Consider the following 19,039-nt stretch of genomic DNA (forward strand, 5'->3'; position numbering starts at 1 on the left):
TTTGTTTGGTTTGTTATTATAAAACTCAAGATGTCCTTTTCAGTTCATTTCTCGCTTTTCTTTAGCGTTTTCTTTTGGTTCAGCTCTCCTGATTGAACCATTTTGAAGAGAAGAGCAGAAAAAGCATCTTTTCCCTGCTTCTTAGTCATACTGTAATTGTCCTAGGTTGTGCATTAGTGAAACATCTGGGGAGAGACAGAGATGGCTTTCCTTTGACGTATGCCTCACATTGATTGTTTTGATTTTAGATGAATTACTCACAGAGCAAATGATTAATGACCTGATCCAGAAAAAGCACACGAACGTTGTGACACACGAGACCTGCTGGGAACAGTCAGTTGGTTGTCACGGACTGGCGCGGGGCGCTCGTGAGACCTGCTGTGAATTAGAGGAGTGTAGCTGTGAATCTGAGTGTGTAAACTTCTGGGTGAGAGCTGCCTGACATGAAAGCACCCAGCTGGAGGGCGGCCCTGGACCACAGCGCTCACATAACGTGTGGGATCGGGCTTTTCTGTAGTTGTGCACACACAGCACAGGATTTGGTTAAGTGTGTTGGCACAACATGAACACCATGCGTGGCCATTTAGTCTACTAGCATTCACATGGCTTCCCTGCGCAAATTAGGACATTAGTGAGGTCAGGAGCTGACTTTCCTCAGTCAGCGTACAGCCATTACCTACTTGGCAGTCTTCTGATGCTTCCTAGTTGGGAAATACCTGAATAAACCTGTTCTACTTACATTGTTCTACTTAGCTTTTGTCTGCTTGGAAGGCCACCTGAAGAGCTGTGTGTTGCGTTAAGACACTGGTACGCTCCAATTTATGACAAGGACATCAAAGTAACTGCTGTGACACTCACATTTTCGTTTTTCCGGTGAATGCAAGTGGAATGTTCCCTGGACTAAATAAATAAGTTAATTCAAAACAGTTTCCATAATATTTTCCAAAGCACTTTTTCAGTTAGAAATTTGAAACATGCTCTTGGTGCCATTCTTTTTAACTTTAAAAATCCTGACGCCTACCCTCAAAGCTGCTCTTTTCCCACTTCAAGGGAGGAATTCTGAGCAACATCATTTGAAGTTAATGCCTCATTTTCTCCTTGCTTTTATTCTTAAAGATTTGGGACTCGATCCAAGACCCTCCAAGTGAATGAGAATATTTCCACTGACGTCAGGGACTGTTGAAGAGGGGACAGACAAGGCCTCCTGTAGGTCTTACCACTGCAGTCTTGAAAGGAAACCGTGCAGTCTGGGGGGTTTGTGTGCAAAGACATCAAAGAACTTGACGGGCTTATTTCCCTCTCTGGCTCGAATGAGAGCACACCTGCTATTCGGCAGTCGGTACTGGGAGCCCTCCCACAGAAGTGGAAACCCATTCTGTTATTATGACAAGAAACACAAACAGTTCTTTTGCTGTTGGAGTGGATTTGAGGAAGCATTAAATGAACTTGATCTTTCTAAAGGGCTGCGTGACATAACAGTCCTCTGTTCTCTGAGGAGTGTAAATAGCCTGGAGGTAGAGGAATCATCTAATTCTATAATAGGATGAGATTGAAAACGGAGACATGCAGTCAGACTATTTTGGGGAACTATGAGAGAGAGAAATCTTTTTAAGTGCTGGAATAATCTCCAAAGGATGTAGTGAGAGTCCTGTTTCCTGGCACACAGATCTAGACTGAAAATTTGCTGGTGTATCTTCGGAGATATATCAGTATTTTCAGTATCTTCATATACCTGTATCTTCAGTATTTTATCAGCCACTGGAGAGGATAAAGATGTAAAAATCAATCTTTCTCATATATTTTTTTCCTAATCTTTTTTTTTTTTCTTTTTTTTTTCTTTTTTTCTTATGGGTACTCTCCAGTGCACTGCTGATGAATAGTGTAGAAAAGGGAGAAAGACACCGAATGCTTAAGGTTTTCTTTCTTATTTCATCACGGTTCAGCTTTGTGAAAGCTACCTTTTACATATTCTCTCACAGACTGCTGGAGTGAGGGTGCTATGGTACTGGTGTTCCCCATCGATCATTGATAGCTGGACGGGGAACTTCATTCATATAGGATCACTGGATAATTGAAGTCAGAAGAGATTCTGGGAGTCCTGTAGTTCAATCCCTAGCTCAAAGCAAGGGCAGCTATGAAGTCAGACCAGGATGTTCAGAGTTTTTTCCACTCGAATCGTGAAAAGCACTGAGTTTTCTCCAAAGTGGAGACTGCACAACTTCTCCAGGCAAGCTATTGTCCTGCTTGGTGGTCCTCATCATGGAAAAAAAGTATTTCCTTATATCCAGGGAGCCAAAACTGTACACAGTATCTAGATGTACTATCACAAGTGCTGAATACAGGGGGATAATCGTGTCCCTTGGTCGATGGGCCATGCTCCTGCTAATGCATCCCAGGATGCTGTTGACCTTCTTTGCACAGCGAACCCCAGGGCCTTTCTGCAGAGCTGCTCTCCAGCCAGCCAGGCTGTCCAGTGTGTCCTTCCTCCCCAGCTGCAGGACTTGGTGCTGTCCTTGTTGAATTTCATCAGGTCTGGATTTGTCACAACCAGTTCCATGGTCTGGCAAGGGGTTCACCAGTCTGAATTGCAGTCGTTACAAGGGGGGCAATTCGGCTGTCTAAATAAACTGTTCACCTAGTCCCAGCAGAGATTTGCTTTGTAGCTAGTACTGGTGTCATCCTCCGAAGGCTGCTGCATTCCATGGAGCCCAGTCTTCAGTATGCAGGAAGACTGTAAAGAAAAGGCTGTGCTGAAATGCAAACTCCACCCTCCCACTCCAACGTTATACCCTCCACAAAGAGTCACCACCCTTACCCAGAAATTCAAATCAGGCTGCTACATGTATTCTACACTCTAAAGATCGTGCTGTAAAGCAAAATTTAAAACCTTCGACAGAAGGCCCTGAGCAGCAGAAGCAAGCAAGAGTTCATTCTGCCTTGAGTGGATGTGCCTGAGACTCAGCCATGCATGTTCACGTGCACAAACTCTTAATTCAGAAGTAGTTTGTTGTCTTCTTGAGCTCTGCAGGTCAAATCTCATGTGCTGCCATCAGTAAGGGCTGTGAATTTGCATTCTTTGGTGGCGCAAGGCAGCAGTGAATAAAGTGCTTTCCTGGAAAACAAATTAAACTAGAAAGGAGAGTCTGAGCATGCAAAGTATCATCTTCATTTAATCAGGAAGTGCTCATAGGCATATCTTTTGGGGGATGGCAGAGCTGCGTTCAACTCCTTCCACTCAAGTCATCTTGAACAAATCATAAGAGACCAGACTGTGCCATCGTTTATTATTAAAAGAAATGCAAAGAGATCTTTAAGTCCCAGTTTTGATTAGAAAGCTTTAATTTACGCTGGCATCTGCATGAAGAATTGTTTGTTTGACAACTTGGCTAAGAGAAAAAAAAAAAAAAGACTCCCTTTCACCTGTTACTTAATACAACACAACCCCAAAACCTTACACCCTGCAGCCGTCTTGATTAATAACCTCATCTCCTCCTCAGCAAGTGATTTATCCCTTGCCTCATCTCCTAAAGCAGATACTGCAGACTCCATTTCATGCTGCACTTTCAGCTTTATGAAGAGTGGTGTGGAAGAGCAAAGATTAAAGAAGATCAATTTACCTTTGTGATTTAAAATCAACTCAATGTTGGTAGTACATAAATAAATACAAAATAAAAGCCCAGGAAAAACTGCAGAACAAGTTAGTTGCGCGTGGAGATTTGATTAACGAAACAAAAAATTAACTCTCCTGATTGGGAAGAGTCCACCTTCAACTTCTGGAGCAACCAAATCCACGCAGCCACGCATTACTATGTGCACCATGGGACTGCCGGGGCCAGAGCTGTCGTTGAAGTTTTTGATCCTGCCCTGAGCTCGGGATGAGGAGCCAGCAGCTCGGAAGCCCGGGAACTTCTGCAGGGAGCTGTGTCCTCGTGGCCTCTGCTGCTGTGGCCGGAGGACAGCCCCGCTCAGCCTGCCGAGGTGGGAGCACGAGTTCACATCCCCGTGCTGCTCTGTTTGGCCCGGCGTCAGAGCAGCCAAAGGAGACCGGATCTCTTGAGTTGCTGTGTTGCACAAATCCTTCGGTAAATGTTTGGAGTTCTGTTGAAAGGGCTTATTTATTTTTTTTTCTTTGCTGTACTGTGCTTATCTGGGGCTTTTCCAGAATCGTAGTTCTAGAAGGAAGAAAGACACCCTTCATCTGATGATAGCATCACTATTTTCAGAACCTTAGGCTTAAGTGGCCCTTTTTCTGCGGCTGCCATTTACTCCCCAGATGTATTTGTGAAGAACAGCCTTTGTTTTGGTAGGGTTATCGTACTGGCCTCTAAGTCTCCTCTGACAGGAAAGATCCTACGTTTTCCATAATATCTTATTAGTTTTTGCCTGCCCCTCTTGCAGCTGGAAGACAAGTGGTCAGAGCGGTGCTCCAGAGCCCTGGTGGGGTCTCAGGCTGTCACTGCCATACTCCCATTCCTCCCCTGAAAATGCCTCCGCTGCCACCACTTATCAGCCAGGCAGGCACAATCCCATAACCCAAAGACCTTAAAATCTAAATAAATGGCCTGCCGAGGGAAGGAGAAGCGTGGAGCTCTCCCTTAACTCACGTGTCTGCATTGGAGATAGCTGTTGAGGGCCTCATAAACTCAAGGCAAACCTTTAAGGTGCAGTTCATCTCATGCAAGGGCGGGCACTTAAAACATGGCTGGATGGCACAAACTGCCCATCTCAAATTGCCCTTCAGAAGTTCCTCTTCCTCTCTGTGGTCTATACAGAACTGGACAGCTGGTTTGGGTTGACATGTCTAAGGCTGGGTGAGGTGCGTCCCACCTCGAGTGACTTGCCCTAGTAGCACAGAGGCACAGTCCAGCTGAGTGAGGCAGCCTCCTCATCCTATTCTCCTCTTTTTCTTAAGTAATAACACTTCAGAACGTCACCAAAAAGCAGGGTAAGTGCTGAAGCGTGAGAAAATTCCATTAGCGACGAACACAATGAGAAACAAATTCCCCAGACCTGCAAGAATCATTTCCTCTCTCATCAGAGTCAGATGAAATTACCGAAGTATCCAGAGGACTTTCTTTTCTGTCTCGTTTTTCCTGGCAGAGAATTATTTCAGCAGCTCTCAGATGTGATAGTTGGAATCATTTTTAATTAAGAAAATGATTTGCAGTTCCGTATTCACTACAGAGTGGTAATTGCAGAAAGTCAGAGTTTAACTTGGCTGTGAACAGCACAGCTCTGCTCGGTGTCACACACAGTATGTGTGTCTTTTGGGGCTTTTGTTGTGTTTTGAGCAAGTAGTGGGAAAATACTGCCAGATGTGACCTGTGCCACGCTGATAATGTGTGCACGTGTAAGTGATCCAGGAAAAACAGGGGGGATAAGAAAGGGGGACTTGCTACTGGGTGCTGAGAGCGGTGCGGGCGGTGAGCAGGCGGTGCAGTGCAACAAGCAGACGCTGTGGGGCTGGGAAGGGGACCTGAGAAGACCACAGGGAGTGAGAGCATCCTTAAAAATTCTCTGTCTTAATTCCACACATCCCCTTTTTGTTTTTCTTTTTTTTTTTGGCTCCAGCTCCAGCCTCGGATTTCTGTGTGAAACCAGGAAGATATGGTGAATGCAAGAGGGATTAGGCAAGGTGCATGGCAACTTCAAGGCATACAGAGAGGAAAAACTGTAGGATGTGGGGAGCTGTGGCAGTGCCTCCAAACCCAGCTGTGTGCTCAGCATCTCTCTTAGAAGTCCCGAGTTCTGCAGATGTCTCACACGCCTAATTTCTGTGCTGGTTGTGCTGAAAGGGAGAGCACCAGAGATAATAACTTCAGTCAAGCTAGCTAGAAAATGTAAAGTAGTATCTTTTTTTAAGTCATGCCATTAAAGCAAAGGCTCAGAGTGCTGGAGAGCGTGTTATTCTACAATAAGCATCTGCCTCGGGCTCTGTAAATTGATTTATGAGTTCAGGCAAGACTTATTACCCGTAACACACACATTCAGTCCCTTTGAGGTTATGTTTGTACATGCTGGCCCCAATTCATTGGCAGTGTAATGGGACCAATTTCCTTGGAGTTACACCGGAGCTGCAATTTGAGCACTAGCTGGTGTGTGTGCATTGACCTTCTCCTTTGTGGATGTGCCAGTGAGTTAGTGAATTTTAGTCCTGTTGCTGAAACCTAAGTGCCAATCGAACTGGTGCGGCTATTTCCAGCTGCAGGTGGAGCTTCTGCCTTCTGCAACTTCGTTGTGGTTTCCCCTGAGTAATCCACAAGCTGCTCCTGACACAGTATCCTGGCTGCAGGCATTTTTTAATTTCAGTGATAATGAAATCAAAGTGGAAATTGCTCCTTATTTGCTTAGTCAGCTGAGGCTGCTGCTGCCTGTGCGGTGTTTCCATCGTAACTGGAGTGAAATTTGGCTGTGAGTAGCAGTGGGCCTGAACACCTCATGTTTCTGGGAGCAGAGGTCTTTGGTCAGTGATTTACTGCTCGCCACCTCTCCCACCACCTGTATCACGCGCTAGAAATGCGTCATCTGCATTCCTGTGCGGGGTCGTCTCTTCGTCTCCTGCATCTCCTTTCACCTCCTTTAAATTCTCTCCACCAATCCTCAAGGTATCGATAAGAATAGTGGTGTTTCTAGGGAACAGGTGGTGTTTCGTATGCAATTGTCAGGCACGGAGGGAAGATCTTTTAAATGCTAACGTTGGCTGGGTGAGGTACAACCTGTAGCCTTTTCTTCCCCTAGGAAAAAGGCAGGTGTGATGCCTGAATTGTAATGAAAGTACTTCATTGCAGAAATTATGTAGGTCTGCTCTGAAAAGAACCCCACAACTCTCAAGGCATAGTATTGTTTGCTAAAAAATAGCAAGGAAGGAGGATTTTTTTTAGGTTTTCGTTTTCTTTCTTTGTTGCCTTTGCTGTTGTTAAGGAAGACCCCTCAGAAAAATTAGGTATTCAGAGTCTGTTTCCCCCAGCGCTCCACCATCTTTTGGACACCAGCAGCGGCACCCCACCATTTCCGTGCGAGACAGCATCGTGGTACTACGTGACAGCAGAGGGTCTTGCAGCCGGGATGCTGTTTGCTGTGCTCAACCACTTCACAGCAGCCCCAGCCCTCTGTCCCTTGCACGCACGCACACACTCGCAGCTCTTGCTCCTCCTGGCTTTGGCGGGCAGAACTCCTGCTGATGATCAGGCTGATAAATAACTCAAGATCAGGTTTTCTGGAGCTGCCCGGTGGGCATTCTCCACTTCCTCACTTCTCCACAGGGACCGAGGGACCCGATGAGGTGACGTTTTGATTTTTCCTCTGCGGTGGAAGAGCTGCACAAAGCAGAAAATGTAACGGAGTGCAAACAGGAGCTGGGGCAGAGTGCTCTTGAGCAGGGATGTGCACTGGTGAGCTGCCGATGCTCTGTGCAGGCTAGGAGCTTGCTGCCGGGGGAAGTGTTAAAGAGCCCCCACGTCCTCACGGTGGCTCCTCACCCTGTTTCCTCTGAGAAGGCATCACTTCGAGCTCCCAGCTGGCAGTGAGCTGCCTGCTGCCTGTTCTGGAGATTGTTCTCTGTTTAAAGAGATAGAGGAGCAAGTTGCTCGAGATGTTTGTGACAGGCAGGTCCTCTGCCTCGGCGTCACCTACATACAGTGCTGCTCTGCTCCATGCTAGGGGTTTGTAGATCCTGCTCTCTGGGCCACTGTAGAGGAGCCCTGGTCTTGCTGGGTAGCAAGCTAGACAGCCAGCGATACAGACCTTCATGGAGGAGGTTGTAAATGTGAGTAGGAAGGACGGGAGGTCATCTGAAGGAGCTGTACACCGCTGACCAGTAGTGGCTGATTTTTTTTCCCTGGTTTCAGTACCCATAGTGCTCACCGTGGCCACAGCCGTCCCCGTCTCCCCGATGGGAGGCTCAGGTTGTGCAGGGATGGGTCCTGCTCCCAGGAGTTGCAGGGAGCACAGGGTTCTCAGGCAGCTGGGAGCACAGTTTGGTGTTAGGCTACATCTGTCATCAGTCACGGCCGCAGCTCAGAATAAAAGGGGATGAAAGGGGACTTAAAATCCAAGCCCCTGCCTGCTGGTGAGGAGGGGCTGGGTGCATTTTGAAAGAAAGGGCAAGGAAAGAGAGAGGAGTATCATGCTGGAAGACTGCGGATCGGACAAGAAGGAAGCTATGTTTAAAAAAAAACAACACTCAAGAACGTGTTTGTTACTTGCAAAGCTGTATGCTGTCAAAATACGTATTAAACAGCTTTTTTTTTTCTTCTACTTTTATCTGCTGAAAATATAGAATTGCTCTTAGGAAAAAGGGAAAAGCGGGTGCCTCTTTGCTGGTAAATTCCCTAGGGCTGCGATGCAGAAGGATGGGGCACCTGGGAGCTCCCCTCTTGCTTTGCAGCCACCTCCACGTCTCCCCTTGATGCCCCCAGCTGGCTCCCGCAGCAAGGAGGGACCCCGGCTGCCTGACCTGCACCGTGTCTGGTTTCCTGGCTGCCGTTTCGCCATGCTGAGCTGGTGCTGGAGGTAATATGGCTAAACTGCTTCCCGGCTGCTCGCTCTCCATCGACTCTGCTCCACCGGGAGCTCTGAACGGTGCCCACGGGGCAGCCCGTGATGAGATCCCCGTTAACCCTGGTGCTTCGAGAGCGATCAAGGCAGACAGAGCTCCGGGCTCTGCTTTGGGAGGCACGCTCAGTAACAAGTCATTACCCTGAAAAGGAGAAATGAGCGTTCATGCTGCACGTGTTAACTTCCACTAATTGAAACCCATTCTTTCTCAGCTGTTTTGTATGCTTGGTTGTGCATGAGGGAAGGCCTTCATTTTTTTCCCCGAGTGTAACTGGTACAAGGCTTTTCAGAGTAGCGAAGCGCTGAGAAAACATTAAAAAAGCCACATTTTTCTACTTCTTCTGTGATAACCTAGTTAGTTCTAATTGCTCACATTTTTACATTTGGAACAGAAAAAGAGACTAAATGTCTTGTAATCACTCTTGCGATCTGCAGTTTGATGTTTCAAGCTCTGTAATGATTACTTACAGTGCATTACAAACCACACAGCTCGTAAGAGCGCAGATAAAGCAGGCTTCCTGCCCCTGAAATTTGTCATCTGACTGTGAGATGACATTTTGCTAGCAGAAGGATATTGTTTTGGTCCCCTAGCTTTTGCTTCTCTTCCCTCCCTGGCCCTTAATTCAGCTGTGCTGGGTTGTTCAGAGAGGCAGCTCCCAGCCCTTGTGGGGCCTGCCGTGGCCCCTGCCCATTGTCCTTCATCCCCGGGGAAGGAGATGCCCTTAGGGGAGGTCTGAGGGACAAGGGAACGTGGGATCCTCAGAGAGCCACATCTCCTCCTGGGACTTCTGGGCAGGAGAAGAGCCGTGGCCATCTTCCGATGTCTTTGGGATGGAGATGAAAGTCTTCTTTCTGCAGGTTCGCATCCTTTGCTGCTAAAGGGCTTCCTTTAACCAGGACCACAGCACAGTCTCCGTGGTCTTTAGCTTGATTTGCTGTCAGTGGTTTCTTGGTATTCTTCAGGAAGTTGGCATGCTGTACTTCTGTATGGGCTCTGTTTGTGGGTGCTGAATGGGAACAGCTTGAAACGAGGGATCGGGGCTTCACGGCACGTGCCCCTGGAAGCCGTCCAGCCTCACAGCCGCCGGCTGTGGAGATGGCTGCTTTGTTCTCTAGGCTGGCAGGTGAGATCTCACACCACGGGGGGACAGAGCTCGTTCCTGTGGGGTCTGATATCCACCTTTTCTGAAAGGGGGAAATGTAGGTGAGGAGAGTACGGCCCTAAAGGCTGCTAGCCTAACTTAATCTCCTTCTGACAGCGACATTTCTGCTCATCTGGGGACAGCTCGTTTCTGTTGGAAAATGCCAAGCAAGCCTCTTTATCTGTGAAAGAGCGTTTGTGGAAGATAAGAGGAACCAGTCATAGTCTGTTAGTACTCAAAGCCAGCAAGCTTCCGACTGCCATCCTTTGCCTTAAGGCACTGTGGGGCTTTGCTCTCTTTCTAGCGTGCCCCCCGGGACTTACCCTCAGAGCTGGCTCCAGCTGTGTTCCTGGGTGAGCTGGAGCTCTGAGTTATGCATTTGTTTAGTAATCCTTTCACTGGCGCTTTGAATCAAAGCACCCTGGCGGTGGCAGCGCGTCTCTTGTTGGTAGTGTATTTCTTATCACTGAGGGTAAATAAATACCTCCTGAGAAGCCTGATCTTCACAAAACTGCGTTCAGCATTAGCAGGAGGCTTGTCAGGCACTCAGACACTGACACAAAGCTGTTCTGGCATTCATTTTACCCAATCTGTGGCAGAGAAATGGGGACTGGGGTGAGATGGACACCGGGTCTGGAAGGCAGTCACGGGTGGTCGTGGTACAGACAGGGACCTTCCTCCGGGTCCCCGAGCGGTGCAGAGCACTCAGAGCCACAGAGAGCCTCGGGTTTGTGCATTCAGCACATCCCCACCAGTGCTCTGTTGCTTTTCTGATCGTTTCAGTGCGTGTTTAAGCAGTTATCGTGGCAACTCGCTCTATCCTGCAGACACGTTGGTTAGCAGCTGCTTTTCAGATCAATTTTGCGAATACAGCGCGGCGCATGCAGGGTGCCTGCTGATCAGCCCCAGCAGCTCCCAGGCTGCTGGTGTCACAGGAGAAAAAACAAACAAACCTGGAAGATGAGGAATGGGAACATTACCATGAGAAAAACGATGTCACGCTGTTACCAGAAAGCCGGATCATGGGAAAACAAAAGCAAATGCTTAGAAACATTTCTTTCCAATCCCTCCCCTAGAAAGAGGTTTTGAATAATTTGTCTCTCCTTTCAAACTCGCAGAAGTCTCACCGAGGCAGAAATGTGTGGTTCCTGAACAGTCCTATGGCAATTGCGCCCACGCGGAATCAAAACCACCTGCAAAATTGCATTGCAGGTAGAGCTGCGAGTCGCTGTCTGAAAAATAAGTAACCTATTTAAATGTATGCAGGGAAACAGGCGAGCTCGACCATGAAGTGGCTCCTAGCTGAATTTCATGAGCAGGATCATTTACATTCAGCCTACTCGTGAACCCAGAGGAGCACTACACAAAACTATTTCTCTGTCCCACGTGTGGACAGACTGACAGGCTCTGTGTTGCAGCTTCAAGCTAGGAAATACCAGAGCGAAGGTTGGCCGTGCAACCTTCGCCTCCCCTCCCCATGCAGACGTGCCACAATACAGGCTTTAATTCCCTAATCCTGCGGTCATTTTCCACTGCCCCCTGCCTCCCTCAGCACGGGGGAGGCACCGTGATGCCTTGATGAGCAGATCCGCAGCAGCCTGGCTTGCTGGTACCGTGTGTGTGACCAGGGCATTATTCGAGTCGCCCCCCAAGCCCTGCTCTGAACACACGGAGTTTTTTCAGCTGTTTTACAGCTTGTCCCACTGAGGTCTCGCAGGGCTTCACAGACACAACCCTTGCACCCTGCCGAGGGTGTTCAGGGATTAAAACCCTCATCTCGTAGATGGAGTCCTCAGCTCTCGGTCCTCTCCTCCCAGCCAGTCCCCTTCTGACGCTTCATCCCGTTTGGCCTCCATTTCCCTCTGGCAGCAGTGTTACCGTCCCACAGCGCAGTGAGGCGGTGGTAGCCCCGTGGCGTCCAGGCCTTACCTCATTGGGAACAAGAACAACCTTTCAAAAAAGATGAACCCCGGGCTCTCCCTGCCTCTTCAGCCTCTGCACTTCTTGTCCTCAATGTCTGTTCGTCCTTCTGCTGCCAGCCCTGCCTGCCTCTGTCTGTCCCTCAGGCAATCGGGGAGCACAGGCCGTAGACTTTTGGGCATCCAGGTGGGATCAATGCAGGTCCAGGCAGGCTGGAAGGGCCTTTGCCATGAAGTCAGAGCTCCTGCGTGGGAAGCCCACGCAGTTACTGACATCGACTTTTGCTGTGTGGGGCTGGGGTTAGGTTTTGCGGCCAGCCCCACCGCCGGCCTGTTGCTCACCGGGTTTGTTCTGGTGCAGACTGAGACTCCCGATGCAGTGGGTTGCCTTGCTTCATCGTCCCCATCGATGACCAAAACAACCCCTTGACTTAAGGCTGAATTTGAATTTTAGGGTCGGGAGGGAGCCTGTTGTGTGGGATAGACAGGACCCATCCAGACTAAGCAGCTAGCCATGCTAAGGCTGGTTTTGGATTCGACCAGACCACCTTACCATGAGACCAGTTTGTCTTCCTGTCCCCTGGTAGCACCCCAAAGAAGCACAGCAAGCACGGCCTCTTGAAACTTCGATGTTTCTGCTTACAGCTGTGTTATTGTGCCCTCAAATTCAGGCTCTTCAGGGTCTGCCTCAGCTTGCTAATGGCACTTCATCAGCTGTAACGGGGCCCGCCTGCTGACTTGCAACATTTCTGCAGGTTTTTCTTTTTTTTTTCCCTCTCTTTTTTTTGCTGTTCTTGACTCTAAATAAAGTCTTCAGTTTTCACTTCAAACACATCCCGTGTGCGAACAGATGGGCACAAGCAGCAGCTCAGGTGGAACAGCGCAGGAAAACCACGCTCCCCCGGGAGTTTCCCGTGTCCTGCTCTAGGGAAGAAGCACGCTTCAGCCTGGCAGCATCTGTGCACCACGGCAGGTCAGCGCTTTTTACCAGGTGTGAAATTTTGATGAAATGCTCTTTCTTTGTTTTCAAAAGGTACAGCTCCCCTCCCCCGACTCACCTCAAAGCAAAGCCAGTCTGCAGTTGTGTTGGGCCGTGAGAAGCTGGTTTTCTGAATATCCAACTGCAAAATTAAATAATGGCCTAAAATCAAAATGGGGCACTTGATGTATTTTGTATTTTATCATAATGTTTTCCTTTCAAAGAAATTCATGGCTTCTTTCCCGTTATCCCTTATTTTTTGGAGGAGCTGCCCATCAAACTCTGGACAGTCTTTGCATAATTCTCCTTTGAATTTGTTCTCCTTGCTCAGCGTGAGTACTGATGCCTGCAACAACTTCAGACAGCAGCGTGGCAGCGGGGGGCTCGTGACCTGTGTGGCTAGGAGCATTCATTTCACTTCAGCCTCCTCTTGCGCTCGTGTGCTGTGTACAGCTCTCACCTCCTTGCCAGGTCCTCAGGACTGGACCCATCCTCTTGTGCGTGTGGCGTCTGGCAATGAGGCCTCCACTCTGCTGTGGTGCAAGTAACCACTGTTATTTCATCTTTTTCTGTCACAGGGTTTTGTGATGGAGAAATAAGGAACAGCAGTGCGTTAGTGTCTTTGGTTGGTGAGATGGGTGAATTTTCTCCATAACTTCACTGCCGCCACAAGATCTGTGAAGGAACAAGAACGTGCTTTGGCTCTAGGAGCAGCTCAGAGTACAAAGCTTTTCAGAGTAGGAGCTGGAGGCAGAAGCGCTGTGAAACTTCACGTACTGTCCTGTCGGTATAAGCCCTAGGATGCTCTGAGATTATTATTTTTAGACACAAAAGCCACTGTATATAAGGGTAATCATGTATATTGTATAATGGGAACGCCTGGCCTCAGACGTTGCTGCCAGTAATTGCAAAGCCTGTCATTTTCACCTAGCAGTTATGTTTTTGTTGCAGATTGATGTCCTCAAGGCAGATGTGGAGAGCGCGGAGTGGAAAATTCTGGAAAACCTGATCCTGGAAGATGTTGTTGAGCAGATCGGACAGTTGGTCTTTGAGGTGCACATCCACTGGCCTGGCTTCGAGGTCAGTGGCAATGACAGCACCGTGGTGCGGTACTGGTACAGTCTGCTCCGAGAACTGGAGCTGAAGGACTTCAGGCTTTTCCATACCTACAAAGACTTATCAAAACCACAGATGTTTCTGAAAAAGGCAGCCTTCAATGCCAGTAGCTGTTACACACTGAGCTGGGTGAATACAAGATGGCAACAGCAGGAAGGAATTTATGATGTGTGACCGCGAGCCATCTGTCCATTACTGAAGAGGACCTTGGAGTCACTGGCTAAAGTTGCTAAATATGCATACAGCAGTTGCTGATTAAATGGGCTGGCTTTTATTTTTGTACATTGTCAAAAGACCTGGCACTAGGAGATGATGCCTATTGTAAATCTTTAGGTATAGCAGTATATTTGCCAGCAAGTGTACTTTCTTAGAGGACGGGCATTCTGCAAAGGTTTGCCTGGGGAAGCTAAGAGTGGCTTTTTGAGTTCAGCCTTTCTCACACGCCTGGCAGTGGGACACAGATACTTGGCTGCAGGAGGAGCTGCCACCAGAGCCCCTCTCCTTGCCCTTCAGAGACCTCTGTCATGTAATGCCAGCCACAGAAGGCAGGGCTTCACTAGTTTATCTGCTCAAAGAACAGCTTGTCTTAATTTCCTCTTGCAATGTCTGTGACGAATGGTTTCTTATCTAGTGAGATGCTTATGTCAAACTGAAACCTGGTCTTTTTTAGCTTGGTTTTGGGTTTGGGTGAACGTTCTGCAGCGTGCCTTTTCCAGTGCTGTACCTGGATGCTTCTCAGCACATAGCTTCCCTGGCCCAGCCTGCCTCTCCCCGACACGGGCAGGACAGACCCCAGGGCTGCACTGGCGCTCAAAGAGGCAGTGGCCACCTGCCCTCAGAGGTGTAGGGATGTGCCCTGCTCTGCAGGCACGCTGGGCACCGTGCGCTGGCATGCAGGTTGCCTGCAGGGTGCTTCCAGCAGCCAGGCTTGGTCATTCCCTGAGAAGCTAAGCAATGCAGGGAGCTAAAAAGTCTAAAGCAAATTGTTTCTTTTCTAAAGATTTTTGACATTAAACTTTGCATTGAAATACCAGATCACACCGTTTCTGTGTCTTTGATATATGTGCTTTGTAACCACCTTTGATTTCAAACCTCCATGGGGTTCAGTGTTCCTCCCCTTAGTGTTCCTCAGTCCGGCATTGTGTTTCAAGAAGTCTCTCTCATTGTCCCTGTATTGTGCATTCTCTTGTAACCTTCTGATTTCCTTCTCCTCTTCATACCCTTCTTTCCTCTTTCACCCTCTTTGCTGTCTCATCTCCCTGACCCCCTCCTTCCCAGAGCAGGGCCCAGCGTTGTTCCCACCATGCCCCTAGGACCTCAGCAAGCTTCCAGAGGGGAGAAAAGCTGTAGGAGCTCATCCTTCCAGCCAGGTGAGACAGCTTTCTCCCAGAGCCAATGCTTTGCCAAGTAAATACATCAAGCCATTCTCACCACCATCTGCTTTCCTCCTCTCCCACCTCTCTGAGGGCTTCTGCTACCCCAGTGCAGGCAAGGTCTGCTGTCCCCAGCAGGAGCAGCTTCAGCCCTCCAGCTCAGCTCTCTCTCCCAGAAGAGACCAGCAAGCTGTGGTGACAGCCTTCCTCCCACTCCTCTTGCTCTGTGGCTGCAGGGAGCCACGTGTCCTGTCCCCTGGTCCCACCTCCCCACCTGCACCTTCAGAGCCCTTTGTGGGGCTTGAAATTGCCTGAGTGAATCAGACCTTGAGCAACCGTGTTGGCCATGGAGGCCACACACCTTGGGCTTCTTTGGAAGATGCTTCAAAAACACCCTGCTCTGATGGTGATGGCCTAGGTGGTAGGAATATGAAAGAGGTGGTGCTCATGGAAGTGGAGAGGATTTTAATCTCTTCAGTGAAAGCCAGCTCTGTGCCCTCATGCTCTCAGGTGCGTATCAGCCTTCCTTCAGCCACATCTGAAATTTTAATTTGTGATAAATGTCAAACCCTTCCTGTTTTAACAAAGGCACACTGGTTTTCAATCCACTGCCTTTCAGTCCTGCTGACAGCACCTTGTTGGGTTGTGTGAAGGGAGTTACTGCCTCTCTAATCCCGTTTTTATCGCCTTTTAAAAACAAACACATCCACTTCTTTGGGCGCACTGGGATTTTCTGAAGTGGGGTTTAATTCTAAGGGAACTTCACATGGGTTTCACACATTAAACACCTCAGCTGGGGAAGAAGGAGGATGCTGTGGCCAGCCCAGGACTGCTGGTAAATGGAGCAGTGGCGGGCAGCGATCACAGGCCCTGGCCATGGCTGCCTGGTTAAATTAATGAGCTCCCTGGCACAGTTGTGGTTCAGGCCATCTAGGACCCTCCCAGACAGTTCCTAGGCACAGACTGGGAGTCAGCCCAAGCCAAGGACAGCTCAGATACAGCCGCCCTGTGTTGGAAGCTCGGAGTGTGGTAAACAGGCACGGCCAGCCCCTGCCACAAGGCTGGGAACACAGTCACAGGACGGCTGAGGCGCGAAGGGGCCTCTGGAGGCCATCTGGCCCAACGCCCCTGCTCAAGGACATGTCCTGCACTGTTTTGTTTGTTTGTTTCTGGTACAAATGTAGCTTGGGCCTGTTCCTGCACACCCTGCCTGGGCCGGGGTGCGAGGGCTTTGCGGCCTGGCGGAGCGGAGCCGTGTGAGGAAGGCTCTGAGGGGCCGCCACCGCCTCAGCGCTGCAGTGCTGGAAGGCCGGGTGCTGTGCTGCTGCTCGGTTGGATCCCCTGAGCCCCGGGTCTTGGGCAAAGCACTCTCCATATAGTATATATAGCCCACATACTGCCACCCCTGGGGTAACCCGAGAGAGCTGTGACCTCCGAAAATGCGTAGGAAATGCCTTCTTTGTGACAGCCGTGCTCGGTGCATTAAGTGCTAAGGCTGTTCAACAATGCAGGGCCATAAGGAGAACCATTAAAATGCGAGAGGGTGCCAGGTTTCCTGAGCTGCTACAAAGCTGGCTGGAACAGTCACACTTTGTTCATCAGTGAATGGCTTCGTTTCCATTTTTCAAATAACGGGATGGCAGAAGGCCAGGCTTTATTAATAAAGCATAGAAATATAGGCTCTAGCACTATACAGGCTTTTCTTTCTGGTAAGTGTTGGAGTACCTAGACTGGTAGCTTATTATCATTTGTTTAAGAAACCAAAAGATAGAGGTAAAAAAACAAGCGACGTTCTCTTTCAGGTGTTGAAATTCAAAAGGGATGTGAATCTTTCATCATTTATTGCCCTGAAGAAAAACGTAAATTACATGTATATGTAAATTATAGAAAAGGACTGGAGGGCCCTACTGGTGCCCAAGATTCAGAGTTTAGTGTACCCTCGTCACATTTCTTGCTCAGGATTGCTAGGTAATGTCAGGAGCTATTTAGGCTATAGCAAACACATCTTCTGCAAGAAAAGAGTCCAATAACTATGGTAATTTTTAAAGAAACCTCTCCTAAGATGCAGGATAGATAAAAGCCATTTATCATTCCGGAGGCAGTTATATGGTATTATGGGAGAAAGGGAATGGCTCTTATTTTATGCACTCTGTCTTACACCTTAGTGCCTCTTAAAGCAGTTACAGCCTTCCTTTCTGAGCTCTTGCTTTTGTGCCCCTCCCCTTTTCCTGACCTCCTTTACCTAAAGGAGCAAATCTCACACAGAGCCAGTTCCCATCTCCTAATGACTGGGCCTTATTTCAAAGAAGCATGTTTGGCACTGTGTTGGTGGTGCTGCGTGGGGTGAGCGAGTGTCCACCCCCTGCCACTGAGGCACGATCGGCCGCCACCTGCCGCAGGGCCCCGCCACACACCCTGCTCAGGCGGCATCTCCCGCCCTTCAGGGACTGAGCTGACAGAAAAGGGAAGAGATCCTGGACTGCTCGCACCCAAAGTCTCTTGCTCCTTCAGCCTGAGCTGAAGGTCCCCCAGCCTGCCTGGTGGATCCCCTTCTAGAGAGCCCAGCAGCCACCGTGTGCCGTATCTCTTCCCAGACCAGGCCTGAGCAGGGAGGAAATGGCAGCCTCCTGCCTTCCTGTCCTCCCAGGCTGAGGAGCAGATGAAGGAATCCACACCCTGCTTGGCTTGCTTGGCCCCCACCAAAAGGACAGAAGGGAGCCTCAGTTACCTGCCTGCTTTTGGGGTGCTAGAGGAAAACTGGCCACAGCCAGCGCCAGCCCCAGCTAACAAGGACGCAATAACCAGGTCCCGTTCCTGCAGTGGAGTTGTTACTGCATTCGTTTGACTCCTAGGAAAAGTGATGGCATGCCAGGAGATGTTTCAGCTCTATCTAGTAGCTTAGTTAAGAGATAACATGGTGTCACAGGCCTTCCATATAGGATCCACAGCAGCAACAACAGGGTTGTGTGAGGATACTAACACACATCTCCTGAGGAACCAGTCCCTTGCCACATGCCAAGCTGGCTTCTTTGGAGGTTTCCGAATTTGACTAGGAAAAGGCCTGACTTCCTGCCCCACTCCAAGACCTGGAGTTTATTGCATGCTTTTATGGCCCTGGTCCTTGCCTCATCAGTGACTTGTGATGGGTTGTTCTTCGTGAGTACCTCTCAACTCTGAAAGATCAGAGAAAGTATAAAGGGAATGTATGTCTGGTCGTTCTTGGCAGATGCCAACAAGACACATCGACTGGTAGCACACCTAAAGAAAATGCACTCGTTCTGTCTGAATTATTCAATAGCTGAGACCAACTGGTTAATTCAAAACCTTTGATTTTGTGAGCTTCATTAGCAACTTCCTTGCTCTTGGAAGGATCCTCAGGGTTACTCAGTAAGAAATCACTCCTGATTTCTTCCTGCTTGTTAACACAATGTGACATTTAATTGCAGTCAGTAGAAACCTGTTTTAGTGATGGTGGAAGTTCAGAGCTGACCTACATTCAGAGACCTATTTATACTTCCCTCTCTCTGCTGGCTTTCATGGGGAGCATCCAAAAAATAAGGCCAGCACTTGAAGAGAACCACCCATGGTCATGAATGGACTTCTTCCCTTAAATAGAAGTCCCTGCTCCTGGCATAATTTGACCTGCCTGCTGTCAAGTATCTCAGCTGGTTTGGAAGGAAATCTTTGCAGAGACAGTCTGTGCTACAGCCCTTATGCTGACCTTGCACAAGGAGAAAACAGGAGCTCACTTTGCACTGTGTAGAAACAATGACTCAAATGTGAATAAAAATGAAACGTCCCTACTCTTTTCAGTGGATTACTACCATATATGCTTATTTTTCAGCAGTTTCCAGAAAGTAAGTTCTGCAGTATACACAATATAAAGCTTGAGGAAATTACAGCAACACACCAACTGCAGGGTAATTTTGCTGGGAGAACTGGAAAGGTGGGCAG

At 48.8% G+C, this 19,039-nt stretch overlaps 1 protein-coding gene and 1 long non-coding RNA gene across 8 annotated transcripts in view; both read left to right on the forward strand.

Moving 5' to 3' along the window:
• Window positions 1-14,747, forward strand: part of METTL24 (methyltransferase like 24) — a 42,745-nt gene extending 27,998 nt beyond the window's left edge. For 5 of the 7 annotated variants that reach the window (XM_066994432.1, XM_048081108.2, XM_048081109.2 and 2 more), the window contains one exon: window positions 13,548-14,747. In XM_066994432.1, coding sequence (XP_066850533.1) covers window positions 13,548-13,886 — 339 coding nt within the window. In that variant the 3' untranslated portion in view covers window positions 13,887-14,747. Of the gene's footprint in view, window positions 1-12,427; window positions 12,609-13,547 lie in introns of all 7 variants that reach the window. The other 2 variants (XM_066994433.1, XM_066994434.1) reach the window with 2 other exon arrangements.
• Window positions 1,155-9,261, forward strand: LOC136790465 (uncharacterized). Its single transcript, XR_010830426.1, has 2 exons — window positions 1,155-4,082; window positions 5,572-9,261. It is a non-coding gene; the product is annotated as an uncharacterized lncRNA (long non-coding RNA).
• Window positions 14,748-19,039: the final 4,292 nt, after the last annotated feature.

Source organism: Anser cygnoides, chromosome 3 (genome assembly GCF_040182565.1).
Source record: "Anser cygnoides isolate HZ-2024a breed goose chromosome 3, Taihu_goose_T2T_genome, whole genome shotgun sequence".
Lineage (NCBI taxonomy): Eukaryota > Metazoa > Chordata > Aves > Anseriformes > Anatidae > Anser > Anser cygnoides.